General features: G+C 39.5%; 1 protein-coding gene and 1 pseudogene across 1 annotated transcript; both read right to left on the bottom strand.

Annotated features, from left to right (window-relative positions):
* LOC117149984 overlaps positions 1-2112 on the bottom strand; it is a 42151-nt pseudogene extending 40039 nt beyond the window's left edge.
* A 2136-nt stretch (positions 2113-4248) lies between these two features.
* LOC117149983 (dynein heavy chain 2, axonemal-like) lies at positions 4249-14639 on the bottom strand. The gene is given in 2 exon segments (XM_033316874.1): positions 4249-4438; positions 13978-14639. Coding segments are annotated over 2 exon segments (852 nt in total).
* Between the last annotated feature and the right edge of the window lie 448 nt (positions 14640-15087).

The following is a 15087-nucleotide window of genomic DNA, read 5'->3' as shown; positions in this document are numbered from 1 at the left end:
ACACCGCAGCGCCCCTCGGTCGGTTGGGCAAGAGGTGTGGCCGTGGGACCCGTGCGAATTATATATAAGTTATTAAGAGTCGGCGATCCCAATCGTCGGTAATATGTCCTCCGTTATTTACACCTGCAATGAGATACTTTAAAGCTTCCCAGGGAGTGTCTTCATATTCATTAAGATACAATAATAGTAGTATTTCGGAAACTTCAAAATCAGAATCGCTAAAGCTGTAAATAACATTCCAGCCAAGTTCTAAACATTTTTTTCATTCGAGTAGGACTGTATGAAAAGAACACAAAGCGAATAATATCTTCTTATACTTGCTGGGTTCACTTCAAGTACAGACGTTTCATTTTTGATTTGATTCCACGAGGAGGTTCAGTTGTCATCTTAATACTGGTTTGCAAAATAGATATTGGAAAGTCCGGATGAGGGCTTGAGCTTAGCCACAGTCGAAATTTTTTATGTAGTTTAATGGACTGCATAGTAGCTATCATCTTGTCAAGAGTAGGCATCCAACTAAGAGACAAATGACAATTCGCTAAAAATACCCAATAACCATCTTTAATGCCATCCATTTTAAGCTTTATTGCAATAGGTGCTTGCCCTTGACCCAAGCTAAGTGAGTACATTCGCTGTGCCATTTTACCTGATTCTGATAGAGATATGAGTGATTGGGCTGGATCGACACCTGGTGATAAAACGAATATAAGAGGAGTCTGTGAAATCGATTCATCAAAAGTTGCCTTGAGATCAAGAACTGGCGGATCAACATATCACGCCCCAAGTTTGGTAATGATAAATTGTGTCAAACAAAATGAAATTCTATCCGGTCGTAGTGAACGTAAAACACAAATTTTTTGAAAATCTGTAAGTTTATCATTCCATTCACCAACGAGATCTTCTTGTTCTGGAAAGGTCGTGGCATACCAACCTAAACAATTAAATATGTTTTAATGTAAAACATATTTAATGTGACTAGACTACCATTCCAAGCCTTGTAATGTTGCTCAAAAGAACCTATTATCCCATGAAATCAAGAAACTTTATCTTATTCTGTTATATTATCCCAGTTTTGCTCACTTATCCACCCTGAAATGGTATATGACACAAACACCACAATATATTTTTTACACCTCTTTATTTTTACTTACATGGTGCCGGGTTGGGCGCTTGTCCCAGCTTATCTAATACTATACCTCCTTTCAGAATAAAATCATACTCTTCTTCCAAAAGCTTTCCAGCATTTGAAAGAATCTTTGCTGTCATATGAATTGAAAATAGTAGCTTATGTCACTCGAAAAGCCCACGACAGGTATTTTGGTACACCGAATAGGAATGGTATTCACTAATGTTTTGTTTTCGTTCGTGGATTAGCTGATTACGAAGACTTTGTTCAATAGACTGTGTGAATAATAATATATAAGCTGTCAGAGAAAAAACATACATTGGATCAATTTTAGACATATCCATTAAAACAAAGAATAAAATGGATGCGCGTTCCGATGCTCGTTTGTATTTTTGTCGGGCGGCATCGATTTCCACTTCAGTTACCTCGGCAATGCTAAGAGACTCCCTAACTAGCACTGATGTCTGCCGGGATTTTTGTAATGTTGAGAATAACTCGTCGTCATCTAAAAAGGAACCTCGACTTTCATTAAGTAGCCGTAAAATCTCATTATCAAGATCAATTAGTTTCCGTTTGTTTCGAGCTATTGTCAATACCAGTTCGTCTTTTTATACTTCTAGGGCGTGTTTTTCTTTTCAAACAATAATTCCTAGTAGTTGGGCTTTAAGCCCATCTTGCTTCAGTGCAAAATTTACAATTGTTGTTTTTGATGAGATTTCCGGTGGGTAATGTGGATTCGATATTTTTGTAGTTATGTAAAATCTGAACGAATTATTATATGAAATATATTTGTCATTAAATTTTAATAACCTTTCTCCACTTTGAATGGTAAAGCTCTGCCGCAGAATTGGATAAATAGCTTGATCTAAGTATTCCCCCACGTTTTGCAGCAATACAGGCAAACCTTCTTTTAGAGCTCGTTCTAGCTGACGTAAATAATCCGCCATACCAAAATCTAGTATCATTAATTGATTACGCTCCTCCATATTTTTTATCGAGTTATTAGCTTGCATTTAAGGGTCAATAATAAGTGACCAACGACTGCCTTGAGAAACTATTACTCCGTTTTCAGTACTTAAATCATCAGCAGGTAGACCTTGAATATTCCATTCTCGAATCGAAACAGCATCGACTAGAAAATACGTTACCTTAAGCTCCAAAGTTGCTGGTATTTAAAGATCTTTAATTAATAAAGACCATTTTACAACTAATTCTTCTCGGTATTTGGTGTCAAAAGCCCCTAAATATGACATAAATGCAACAGAAAGCAAGCAGTCACCGGGAAGTTATTCAAAGGATAAGTCCAACTGATTTACCGTTTCAATCCACCTTTCTCTCTCTCCAGAAAGCGATTCTACCAAAATAATGACACGCTCCAGTTGTTTTCTTAGTCGTTCTTCCTTGGCACGCAATTCATTAAGCAGATTAGTTTTTTCTTCACGCTGGCGGTAAAGTTTTTCAATGACAGCTTGTAGCTCTTCGAGTTTTTTTTTTGCCGCAGCTAAAGCAGCTTGCTTTTCCTCAAGTGACTTCATTGCACTATCTAATTTTCCTGCTTTGGAGCGACTATTCGGTAAACTTTTCCGTAATTTTCTATGGCCATTATCCATTGCATCAATGATTTGCACGCAAGCGACACAACAGCCACTTTATCGGGTTCTAACTCAGGATTTTTTGTATTGATTGCAATACGTTTAAGAGTTTTATCGGAAATAGGATCTCTATCAAAGTTTTTTAGGTGACGAGGCGTGCCCACCGCCCGAAATCACTGCACTGGCAGAATACTGCAAGAGGACACACTCACCCATCATCATCGGATGTGATGCAAATGCACATCACGTGATATGGGGCAGCAGCGACGTAAATCAAAGAGGTGAGTCACTCTTAGAATTTATCTTGAATAACAATCTAGAAATCCTAAATGTCGGCAATGTTCCGACGTTTGTTACCAGGTTCTGAACATTACACTTTCCAGCAGATCAGTGGCTTCGCATATAAGCGACTGGCATGTATCCCCTGAGGAGTCAATGTCAGATCACAGAATTATTCGTTTTAACATAGGGCTAAATCTAGAATGTAGCGAGCGTAGGCGCAATCCCAGGAATACGAACTGGGAAGGGTTCAATGCCTCCTTACTGCGGAATCCAGCTTCTGGGGTAACCGGGAAACTACGTACCACTCTAGAACTGGAGGCCGCCGTAGAAGATATTAACTCGTGTCTTACTAACGCGTTTATAGAAAACTGCTCCCTTGGTCGAGCCAAGAGGGAAAAAGATGCTCCATGGTGGAACGACCAATTGGAGAAGTTACGGAAAGCGACCATGCGTCTCTTTAACAAAGCAAAAAGAGAAGGGAACTGAGATGCCTACCGGAATAAACTGACTATGTATAACTATGAGATCAGGAAAGCCAAACGAAGGAACTATAGAACCTTCTGTGAGGCAATAGTAAACACATGTGAAGGCGCAAGACTTCACAGAGCAATCTCCAAAGGAGTGCCAGAATCAAATCAGGCACTACGTACGGAGGATAACTCCTATACTATAGGAAGTAAGGAGAAACTTGAGCTACTACTGGCAACTCACTTTCCGGGAAGCACGCTTCAAACGGATGGGAATACCCCGGTAACGGCTCAAAATTGACCGTTTGCTACTGATTGGACCAAAGCAAAATCCATAGTGACAACAGAGGGAGATTAAGATGGGCAATTGGCCCTACAAATCTCCTGGTCCAGATGGCATTCAGCCAATCCTGCTACAACGAGCGGTCAATCAGCTCGCAGTGCCGATCAGGAAAGTACTGATCAGCAGTCTAGCTTTAGGTCACATACCTACTGCCTGGAGTATAGCAAAAGTGGTCTTCATTCCAAAAGCTCGAAAGAAAGACATCACTGATCCGAAGTAGTTCAGACCTATCAGCTTGACATCGTTTTTGCTAAAAACGTTGGCTAGTGGATGTCAGCATTAGAAGCCCTCTGCTTGTAGAGCAACGGACGCAGCATGCCTACAGGGCGGGCAGATCAACTGATACTGCCCTATATCACCTGGAAAGCCTTATTGAGGATCCACTTACTCATAAGGAAGTGCCTTCTTAGACATACAGGGTGCATTCGACAATACCTCTCATGAGGCGGTCAACGCATCCCTGGCAAGAAGAGGACTAGATGTAACAACCAGTAGATGGATCACTATAGGAGGACAGTCGTCCACACTATCTACCGCAAGGGGATGTCCCCAAGGTGGTGTCCTCTCGCCTCTCTTGTGGAGCTTGCTGGTAGACGAGCTGATGGACAGACTGACCCGCAGAGGTATACTTTGCCAGGGCTATGCTGACGATATTGTCATTATAGCCAGAGGTAAATACGCATCCGTCACCGACTAGGGAGTGGGTTGGGGGTTGTAGGCCCAGGTTAAAATACCACGAATCAATGGGCAGATACACCAGCATTTTTCAAGCTGAAGTCTGTGCTATTGGACGCTGTGCGGAGTTTAATATGCAAAGGAACTATCGTGGTAAGGACATTGCTATACTGTCTGATAGTCAAGCAGCCATTAAGGCGCTCAGCAAAGCTAAGATAACATCTAAGCTAGTAAATCAAGTGAGGACAGCCCTAGACAAACTGGGAGCTGTCAACAAACTCACAATAAGGTGGGTTCCGGGTCACAACAACAACAACAACAAAGGGGCAGAGAACCCTCTAATTGGGCCCGAACCATTCTGTGGTGTTGGTCACCACAGAGTACTGGGAGTACTAAGTCAATAGAGGAAGAAAAACGTCTGTCCTTCTGGGAACACCTACCAGGACTTAGGCAGTCTAAGATTCTCCACAAAAGATTCAAGACCTTAATGACACACGGGAAAAACACCTTGCGCATTTTAACTGGCCTTCTTACGGGGCACTGCCGACGTCGCAGTCATTTGCATAAGATTGGCATTGCAGACAGTGAACTCTGTCGCTTCTGTTGCATGGAGGAGGAGAGCTCTGCACATATTTATGTGACTGCACGGCGCTTTCCATCAGGAGGAACAGACTCCTGGGCATGTATGATATGTAGTCCCACGGGAAACAATTGCAGCCCTGAACCCCAATAAAATTCTGGCTTTTATACAGTGCATTGGACTTCAGGGAGATCTTTAAGTCATGAAGGGGTAGTACAATAGATCCTACTGGGTCGCAGTACACATAGAAACCCACTTAATATTAATAATAATAATCGAAGGCAATAATATGGTGGATGTGGAACTGAAGTCATGCTGTCTCCGTACAACCCCTACACGCTTCAACAAGTATTTTTCAAAATTTATTAAATAAACCAGTTATTTTATTATTAGTTTGCTAAACTTAATAAAAGTGCAGTACCTCGCTTTATCCAGTAGTCAGCCTTTTCATTACCAGACTTTAAGTCCACGGCTATTACAAATGATCCTGACCTAACGGGATAGTAATATGCGGGGCACTGGTAAACACCACGACATCGTTTTTTTTAGGTTTTCTACTGGTTTAAAGTGTATTACTGGTAATGGAGAAATTAGTTTCATCGGAAGTGGATCCTGAAGGCATTGGTTTTTCCTCAACCATCCGGCACCCTCCAAAAACAAGCTTCGAGTGTAAACACCTCCTCCTTCTCTTATCATACGAGCTGCGGCAGTATCTTCTTCAACAAACACATAGAAATCCCAAGACAGTTCATCAATTGGTGTTTTGGTGGCTCGAGCTGATGTTTGTAATACTGCTGTAACAAATCCGTGTGGAAACGTATAAGCTGCGAGCCAAAATAATATTGGAGAGCGGAGTGTTTTCGCCCAACTATTAAAATGTCCTACACGACGTATTAAGTCTCTAGCCCATGCAGCTAATGGTTTCAATGAATTATAGATAGATATACATGGAGATAGATATACATATATTTTTGTATGAACAACATTTTTTTAATATAATTTTATTTACCTTTTAACCATTGTAATGGCACCCTTCCTTCAGAGACAGCTACATAAATATCCTCTAAGTCCGAACTCATTACAACAAGTCCCTGTATTCCACGTCTTAAGTCACGTAATTGAGTGGACACGTCGACAAGAAGTTTATTATAGCGCTCAATTTCTTGAAGTAAGACAACTTCTAATAATTTATTAGAATAAATTCCAATAATTTTAGCCGTCTGTTCATAGTTTATCTCATCCGGTGTATTTATTATAAGTTTTTTAGCTAGATCAAATACTTTTGTCTCACCGTTTTCATTACTACTTGTGCTGTTAGTCTGAGCTTGCATAGAAAGGAGGGCCTCAAAAAGCATTATAGTTTCTCCTATTAAAGACGCTATATCGGCATTTAAATGTTGTCCAAAAGCATCAGGCTTATCAAAATTGGGAAACATTTGTATGTGGTCTAAATATGATTGCACATCGCCGTCATCGGGAATAAAATAATTTGGAAGGGTTGATAATCTTCAAATGGTATAAATTTAAAATCAATTCTGATTCGCTCTCACTCTCTCTCTCTTTCGCTCTCCCACACAAAAGTCTAAATTTCTCAGCGTGCAGACTGCTCTCGTGCGGTTCTTTTAACAGCTCGCTTGAAAGTTTTTGTCTTGTGTTTTCGTGCACAGTGGTCTGATTTCAGTTAAATATGGAAACCGTAAGTGTTGTCTGCTTTTATAAAAATTGTTGCCAGGTTATAAAACCTGAACAGCCAAAAATGACTTTTTGGCTATGTGATAGAATGGTGCAAGTGATGACCTAGCAAAGGGTAAAAATGCATGCCTTGTGGTTGCGAACGAGATGAAATCGTCTTTCAACATAACTGTCCCAAACGAGCTCTTTTCGACCATGTGTTCGGGTGATTTTTGGCCGGATTGTATGGTGAGTAAAAGAGTTCGAAGCTAAGATCAAAAATAAGAAAAAGGGGCCCGTGGGAATTAAACTTCCCTCACGTGGCCAGACCACTGCACCATCCGCCTCTTCGTCTTCTTCATCTTCAAAAAACTAACAACAAATCTTACTATCTCCTATCAAAGAGGAGGCTTGCGTAGCAAATTAAGGAAATTGTATTGTGATAGTCTTTCATTTGCATCCCATATAATAGTGCTCACAGAGACTTTGTTAAAGCCGGAGATTCTTAACTCCGAAGTCTTCCCAGGTATGTACACTATATATAGGTTTGACCGTCCCTCCAGCCGGGGAGGTGGAGTCTTAATTGCGGTTAGATCTACTCTCGCGTCGGAGGAGTTACTTTTGGACGATTCCCGTAACTCGGAATTCTTATGTGTAAAGCTGTCTTTTTCCGACAGATCAGTTTATATTACGTGCTCGTATATTCCGCCATCTTCTGAATTCCCAGAATGTCAGAATCATCTGTCCGCTATCCAGTCCATCTTGAATAAACTGTCTGACAGGGACCAATTGGTAGTTCTAGGTGATTTTAATATACCTGGCACAATGTGGTCCCCAGAAAAACAATAGAGTATCCTTCTCCCTTTACCACCACATGACTTTATTGACGGCTTGCTCGACTTATCGCTGTCGCAAGTTAATTATATTCCAAACTCTCTTATTCGACTATTGGATCTATGTTTTATAACAAGTCCTGAAAGTGTGTTTCTGTCCAGGATAGCACTTCTTAGTCAACCTGAAGATCCATATCATCCTACTTTCGAGGAGGCAATCGACATAGGTACGGTAAATTCAGAGAAGTCAACAAAGCGAATTGCCTGTTTTCGCAAGGCAAATTTTCGGAGGCTAAACAATTGTATAGCTTTATAGCTTTAATTGGTCCGATCTTTACTCCTGCAACATAATGGCGGATGCGATTAATATGTTTTATACCGCAATTAAATCATTTTTTGACTCTTGTGTTCCGATGTACTATCCGTCAATCTCTAAACCTCCTTGGTTTAATAAAGAGTTGACACACCTAAGAAATGTAAAGTCCAGACTCTATATAAAATTTAAAAATACCGGTTCTCAGTCCATCCTTTGTAAATATTTAAGCGCTCGGTTAAACTTTACCGTACTTAATGCCCTGCCCAGTGCTACAAAAATTTTTTAAACCGTTGTAAGTTCCAGTTTGTACAGGATCCGAAACAGTTTTATAATTTCGTTAGGACTAAGCGAAAAACAAGTTCTTACCCTTCTTCGCTATTTTTTGAAAACACTACGGTTACATCGTATCAGGAAATAGCCGATCTATTCGCCAAGTTTTTCAAACAACAAACAACAACAACAAAGTCGGATTTAATATTTTTCTCCATTATAAACGGAAGCTCACTGCTTAACGATCTTCTGCGTGTTAAATCGGTCTATTCGCCAGGTCCCGATGGAATCCCTGGCTGTGTTTTCAGATTCTGTGCGGAAGCCTTGTGCAAGCCTCTACTGAAACTGTTTACCTTATCTCTGGAATCTTCACAATTCCCTCATATATGGAAGGAGTCCTTTGTGATTCCTCTTCACAAAAAAGGTAGCAAACTGGATGCAAGCAATTACAGTGGAATCTCTTAATTGACGCCTATCCCAAAACTTTTCGAAAATGTTATCACTCCTCATTTGCAGCACCTTTGTAGATCAATCATATCACCGTGTCAACACAGTTTTATGAAACGCAGATCTACAACCACTAACCTCTTGGAGCTAACTTCTTTCGTAATAAAGGGTTTCAAAAATAATCTTCAAACTTATGTCATCTACACTGATTTTAGTAAAGCATTTGACTCTGCTAATCATTACCTTCTAATAAGAAAACTTCGTCTTATAGGTTTCCCTGTTGATCTTCTAAATTGGATTTCAAGCTATCTGAATGGCAGGACACAAGTCCTCTTTAAAAATTCTTTATCTTCTATTCTCGGAGTCACATCCGGTGTCCCACAAGGGAGCCATCTTGGCCCGCTTCTTTTTACCTTATTCATTAACGAACTTCCCTTAATAATAAAACATTCGCGTGTACTTATGTACGCAGACGATGTTAAATCATGCCTCCAGTACAAGGACACTTCGTGCCATTTGGACTTACAATCCGATATAGACCGATTTCAAATATGGTGCCGTGATAACATATTAGACTTAAATGGCTCCAAGTGTAAAGTTATGACCTTTTGTCGTGTCAACCCAATACGCACGACTTACATCCGTGGGTGCTCTTTGGACAGAATAACACGAGTTGATGTTCTTGGTGTTCTTCTGGACCCAAAATTAAAATTTTTTTCTATAAGGCCAGGGGTGTGCTTGGTTTTATAGAAAGGTGGTCAAAGGAATTTGATGATCCTTACTTGACTAAAACCTTATTTATTTCGTTAGTCCGTCCCATTCTCGAGTACGGATCACCTGTTTGGAGTCCACAATACGCAGTCCACTCAGACCGCATTGAATCGTTCCAAAAAAACTTCTTACTTTTTGCATTGAGGCGCCTAAATTGGGATGCAAACCGTATATTACCTTCTTATTCCAGTGGACTACTTTTAATCAATTTACCATCCCTAGCTAACCGTAGAACTATGCTTGGAACAGTCTTTATTTGTAAGCTAATTCGTGGGGATGTTGAGAGTCCTGACTTGATTAGTCGGCTTAACTTCTCGGTTCCAAGTAGATTCACTAGAAACTATATACCCCTTATCTTAAATCATTGACCCTTACAGAGTTTTAGTTCTGACTATGATAGACTTTATCCTATTATCTGTAATCTTGACTCTCTGCCGCTATTAAAGCAATCGATTTTATCTTTTCTATTACATAATTAGATCCTACTAACACTAATATTTAACATAGTTATTTTACATTATATTCATTTCCTCGTTCCTGATCTCTTTTTTATATCGCGGTATATCTTCTCGCGAATCGAGCCGTACGATACACGGCAGCGCCCCTCGGTCGGTTGGGCGGGAGGTGTGGCCGTGGGACCCGTGGGAATTATATATAAGTTATTAAGAGTCGGCGATCCCAATCGTCGGTAATATGTCCTCCGTAATTTACACCTGCTATGAGATACTTTAAAGCTCCCCAGGGAGTGTCTTCATATTCATTAAGATACCATAATTCTGAAACTTCAAAATCAGAATCGTTAAAGCTGTAAATAACATTCCAGCCAAGTTCTAAAAATTTTTTTCATTCGAGTAGGACTGTATGAAAAGAACACAATGCGAATAATATCTTCTTATACTTGCTGGGTTCACTACAATTTTCCATATTAGCCTCATTTATGTTGTTATATAGACGTTTCATATTTGATTTGATTCCACGAGGAGGTTCAGTTGTCATCTTAATACTGGTTTGCAAAATAGATATTGGAAAGTCCGGATAAGGGCTTGAGCTTAGCCACAGTCGAAATTTTTTATGTATTTTCATTGACTGCATTGTAGCTTTCATCTTGTCAAGAGTAGGCATCCAACTAAGAGACAAATGACAATTCGCTAAAAATACCCAATTACCATCCTTAATGCCATCCATTATAAGCTTTTTTGCAATAGGTGCTTGCCCTTGACCCAAGCTAAGTGAGTACATTCGCTGTGCCATTTTACCTGATTCTGATAGAGATATGAGTGATTGGGCTGGATCGACACCTGGTGATAAAACGAATATAAGGGGAGTCTGTGAAATCGATTCATCAAAAGTTGCCTTGAGATCAAGAACTGGCGGATCAACATATCGCGGCCCAAGTTTGGTAATGATAAATTGTATCAAACAAAATGAAATTCTATCCGGTCGTAGTGAACGTAAAACACAAATTTTTTGAAAATCTGTAAGTTTATCATTCCATTCACCAACGAGATCTTCTTGTTCTGGAAAGGTCGTGGCATACCAACCTATACAATCAAATATTTTTTAATGTAAAACTTATTTAATGTGACTATACTACCATTCCAAGCTAGCGTAGCAAATTAAGCAAATTGTATTGTGATAGTCTTTCATTTGCATCCTCCCTCCGAAGTCTTTCCAGGTATGTACAGTATATATATAGGTTTGACCGTCCCTCCAGACGGGGAGGTGGAGTCTTAATTGCGGTTAGATCTACTCTCGCGTCGGAGGAGTTACTTTTGGACGATTCCCGTAACTCGGAATTCTTATGTGTAAAGCTGTCTTTTTCCGACAGATCAGTTTATATTACGTGCTCGTATATTCCGCCATCTTCTGAATTCCCAGAATATCAGAATCATCTGTCCGCTATCCAGTCCATCTTGAATAAACTGTCTGACCGGGACCAATTGGTAGTTCTAGGTGATTTTAATATACCTGGCACAATGTGGTCCCCAGAAAAACAATCGAATATCCTTCTCCCCTTACCACCACATGACTTTATTGACGGCTTGCTCGACTTATCGCTGTCGCAAGTTAATTATATTCCAAACTCTCTTGGTCTTGGTTTTGTAACAAGTCCTGAAAGTGTGTTTCTGACCAGGGTAGTACCTCTTACTCAACCTGAAGATCCATATTATCCTACTTTCGAGGTAACAATCGACATAGGTACGGTATTAAAAGTAAATTCAGAGAAGTCAACAAAGCGAATTCCCTGTTTTCGCAAGGCAAATTTTCGGAGGCTAAACAATTTTATAGCTGGCTTTAATTGGTCCGATCTTTACTCCTACAACATAATGGCGGATGCGATTAATATGTTTTATACCGCAATTAAATCATTTTTTCACCTTGTGTTCCGATGTACTATCCGTCAATCTCTAAGCCTCCTTGGTTTAATAAAGAGTTGACACACCTAAGAAATGTAAAGTCCAGACTCTATATGAAATTTAAAAATACCGGTTCTCAGTCCATCCTTTGTAAATATTTAAGCGCTCGGTTAAACTTTACCGTGCTTAATGCTCAGTGCTACAAAAAAAAAAAAAACAACATATTCAACTTTACCTCATTTCGAACAGCCATACTCTTATGCGGTATCTAAGTCGAATCTAATATTTTGCCCCACTATAAACGAAAGCTCACTGCTTAACGATCTTTAGCGTGTTAAACCGGTCTATTCGCCAGGTCCTGATGGAATCCCTGGCTGTGTTCTCAGATTCTGTGCGGAAGCCTTGTGCAAGCCTCTACTGAAACTGTTTACCTTATCTCTGGAATCTTCACAATTCCCTCATATATGGAAGGAGTCCTTTGTGATTCCTCTTCACAAAAAAGGTAGCAAACTGGATGCAAGCAATTACAGAGGAATCTCTAAATTGTCGGCTATCCCAAAACTTTTCCAAAATGTTGTCACTCCTCATTTGCATCACCTTTGTAGATCAATCATATCACCGTGTCAACACGGTTTTATGAAACGCAGATTTACAACCACTAACCTCTTGGAGCTAACTTCTTTCGTAATAAAGGGTTTCAAAAATAATCTTCAAACTTATGTCATCTACACTGATTTTAGTAAAGCATTTGACTCTGCTAATCATTACCTTCTAATAAGAAAACTTCGTCTTATAGGTTTCCCTGTTGATCTTCTAAATTGGATTTCAAGCTATCTGAATGGCAGGACACAAGTCATATTTAAAAATTCTTTATCTTCTATTCTCGGAGTCACATCCGGTGTCCCACAAGGGAGCCATCTTGGTCCGCTTCTTTTTACCTTATTCATTAACGACCTCATCTTAATAATAAAACATTCGCGTGTAATTATGTACGCAGACGATGTTAAATTATGCCTCCAGTACAAGGACACTCCGTGCCATTTGGACTTACAATCCGATCTAGACCGATTTCAAATATGGTGCCGTGATAACATATTAGACTTAAATGGCTCCAAGTGTAAAGTTATGACCTTTTGTCGTGTCAACCCAATACGCACGACTTACATCCTAAGTGGGTGCTCTTTGGACAGAATAACACGAGTTGATGATCTTGGTGTTCTTCTGGACCCAAAATTAAAATTTTCTTCTGTAAGGCCAGGGGTGTGCTTGGTTTTATAGAAAGGTGGTCAAAGTAATTTGATGATCCTTACTTAACTAAAATCTTATTTATTTCGTTAGTCCGTCCCATTCTCGAGTACGGATCACCTGTTTGGAGTCCACAATACGCAGTCCACTCAGACCGCATTGAATCGTTCAAAAAAAAACTTCTTACTTTTTGCCTTGCGGGGCCTAAATTGGGATGCAAACCGTATATTACCTCCTTATTCCAGTAGACTACTTTTAATTAATTTACCGTCCCTAGCTAACCGAAGAACTATGCTTGGAACAGTCTTTATTTGTAAGCTTATTCGTGGGGATGTTGAGAGTCCCGACATGATTAGTCGGCTTAACTTCTCGGTTCCAAGTAGATTCACTAGAAACTATATACCCCTTATCTTAAATCATTGTAGATCTAACTATGAGTTGCATGACCCTTACAGAGTTTTATGTTCTGACTATAATAGACTTTATCCTATTATCTGTAATCTTGACTCTCTGCCGCTATTACATAATTAGATCCTACTAACACTAATATTTAACATAGTTATTTTACATTATATTCATTTCCTCTTTCCTGTTCTCTTTTTTATATCGCGTCTATATCTTCTCGCGAATCGAGCCGTACGATACACCGCAGCGCCCCTCGGTCGGTTGGGCGAGAGGTGTGGCCGTGGGACCCGTGCGAATTATATATAAGTTATTAAGAGTCGGCGATCCCAATCGTCGGTAATATGTCCTCCGTTATTTACACCTGCAATGAGATACTTTAAAGCTCCCCAGGGAGTGTCTTCATATTAATTAAGATACAATAATAATAGTATTTCGGAAACTTCAAAATCAAAAGCGACACGACAGGTATTTCGGTAGACCGAATAGGAATGGTAGTCATTAATGTTTTGATTTCGTTCGTGGATTAGCTGATTACGAGGACTTTGTTCAATAGACTGTGTGAATAATAATATATGAGCTGCCAGAGAAAAAACATACATTGGATCAATTTTAGACATATCCATTATAACAAAGACTAAAATGGATGCGCGTTCCGATGCTGGTTTGTATTTTTGTCGGTCGGCATCGATTTCCACTTTAGTTACCTCGGCAATGCTAAGAGACTCCTTAACTAGCACTGATGTCTGCCGGGATTTTTGTAATGTTGAGAATAACTCGTCGTCATCTAATAAGGAACCTCGACTTTCATTAAGTAGCCGTAAAATCTCATTATCAAGATCAATCCGTTTGTTTCGAGCTATTGTCAATACCAGTTCGTCTTTTTATACTTCTAGGGCGTGTTTTTCTTTTCAAACAATAATTCCTAGTAGTTGGGCTTCAAGCACATCTTGCTTCAGTGCAAAATTTACAATTGTTTTTTTTGATGAGATTTCCGGTGGGTAATGTGGATTCGATATTTTTGTAGTTATGTAAAATCTGAACGAATTATTATATGAAATATATTTGTCATTAAATTTTAGTAACCTTTCTCCACTTTGAATGGTAAAGCTCTGCCGCAGAATTGGATTAATAGCTTGATCTAAGTATTCCCCCACGTTTTGCAGCAATACAGGCAAACCTTCTTTTAGAGCTCGTTCTAGCTGACGTAAGTAATCCGCCATACCAAAATCTAGTATCATTAATTGATTACGCTCCTCCATATTTTTTATCCAGGTATTAGCTTGCATTTGAGGGTCAATAATAAGTGACCAACGACTACCTTGAGTAACTATTACTCCGTATTCAGTACTTAAATCATCAGCACGTAGACCTTGAATATTCCATTCTCGAATCGAAACAGCATCGACTAGAAAATTCGATACCTTAAGCTCCAAAGTTGCCGGTATTAAAAGATCTTTAATTATTAAAGACCATTTTACAACTAATTCTTCTCGGTATTTGGTGTCAAAAGCCCCTAAGTATGACATAAACGCAACAGAAAGCAAGCAGTCACCGGGAAGTTTTTCAAAGGATATCATAAGTCCAACTGATTTACCGTTTCAATCCACTGTAGTATGTGCCTATGCAATATTAAGAACAATCAAATAAAATAGCATATTAGCATATGTCAGCACTTTGTTGCTATGTTTATATTTATGTTTATGCACG

The sequence above is a fragment of the Drosophila mauritiana genome, unplaced genomic scaffold (genome assembly GCF_004382145.1).
Source record: "Drosophila mauritiana strain mau12 unplaced genomic scaffold, ASM438214v1 Y_07, whole genome shotgun sequence".
Lineage (NCBI taxonomy): Eukaryota > Metazoa > Arthropoda > Insecta > Diptera > Drosophilidae > Drosophila > Drosophila mauritiana.
Note: the sequence above shows the minus strand (reverse complement) of the source record. Positions and strands in the feature narration are given on the sequence as shown.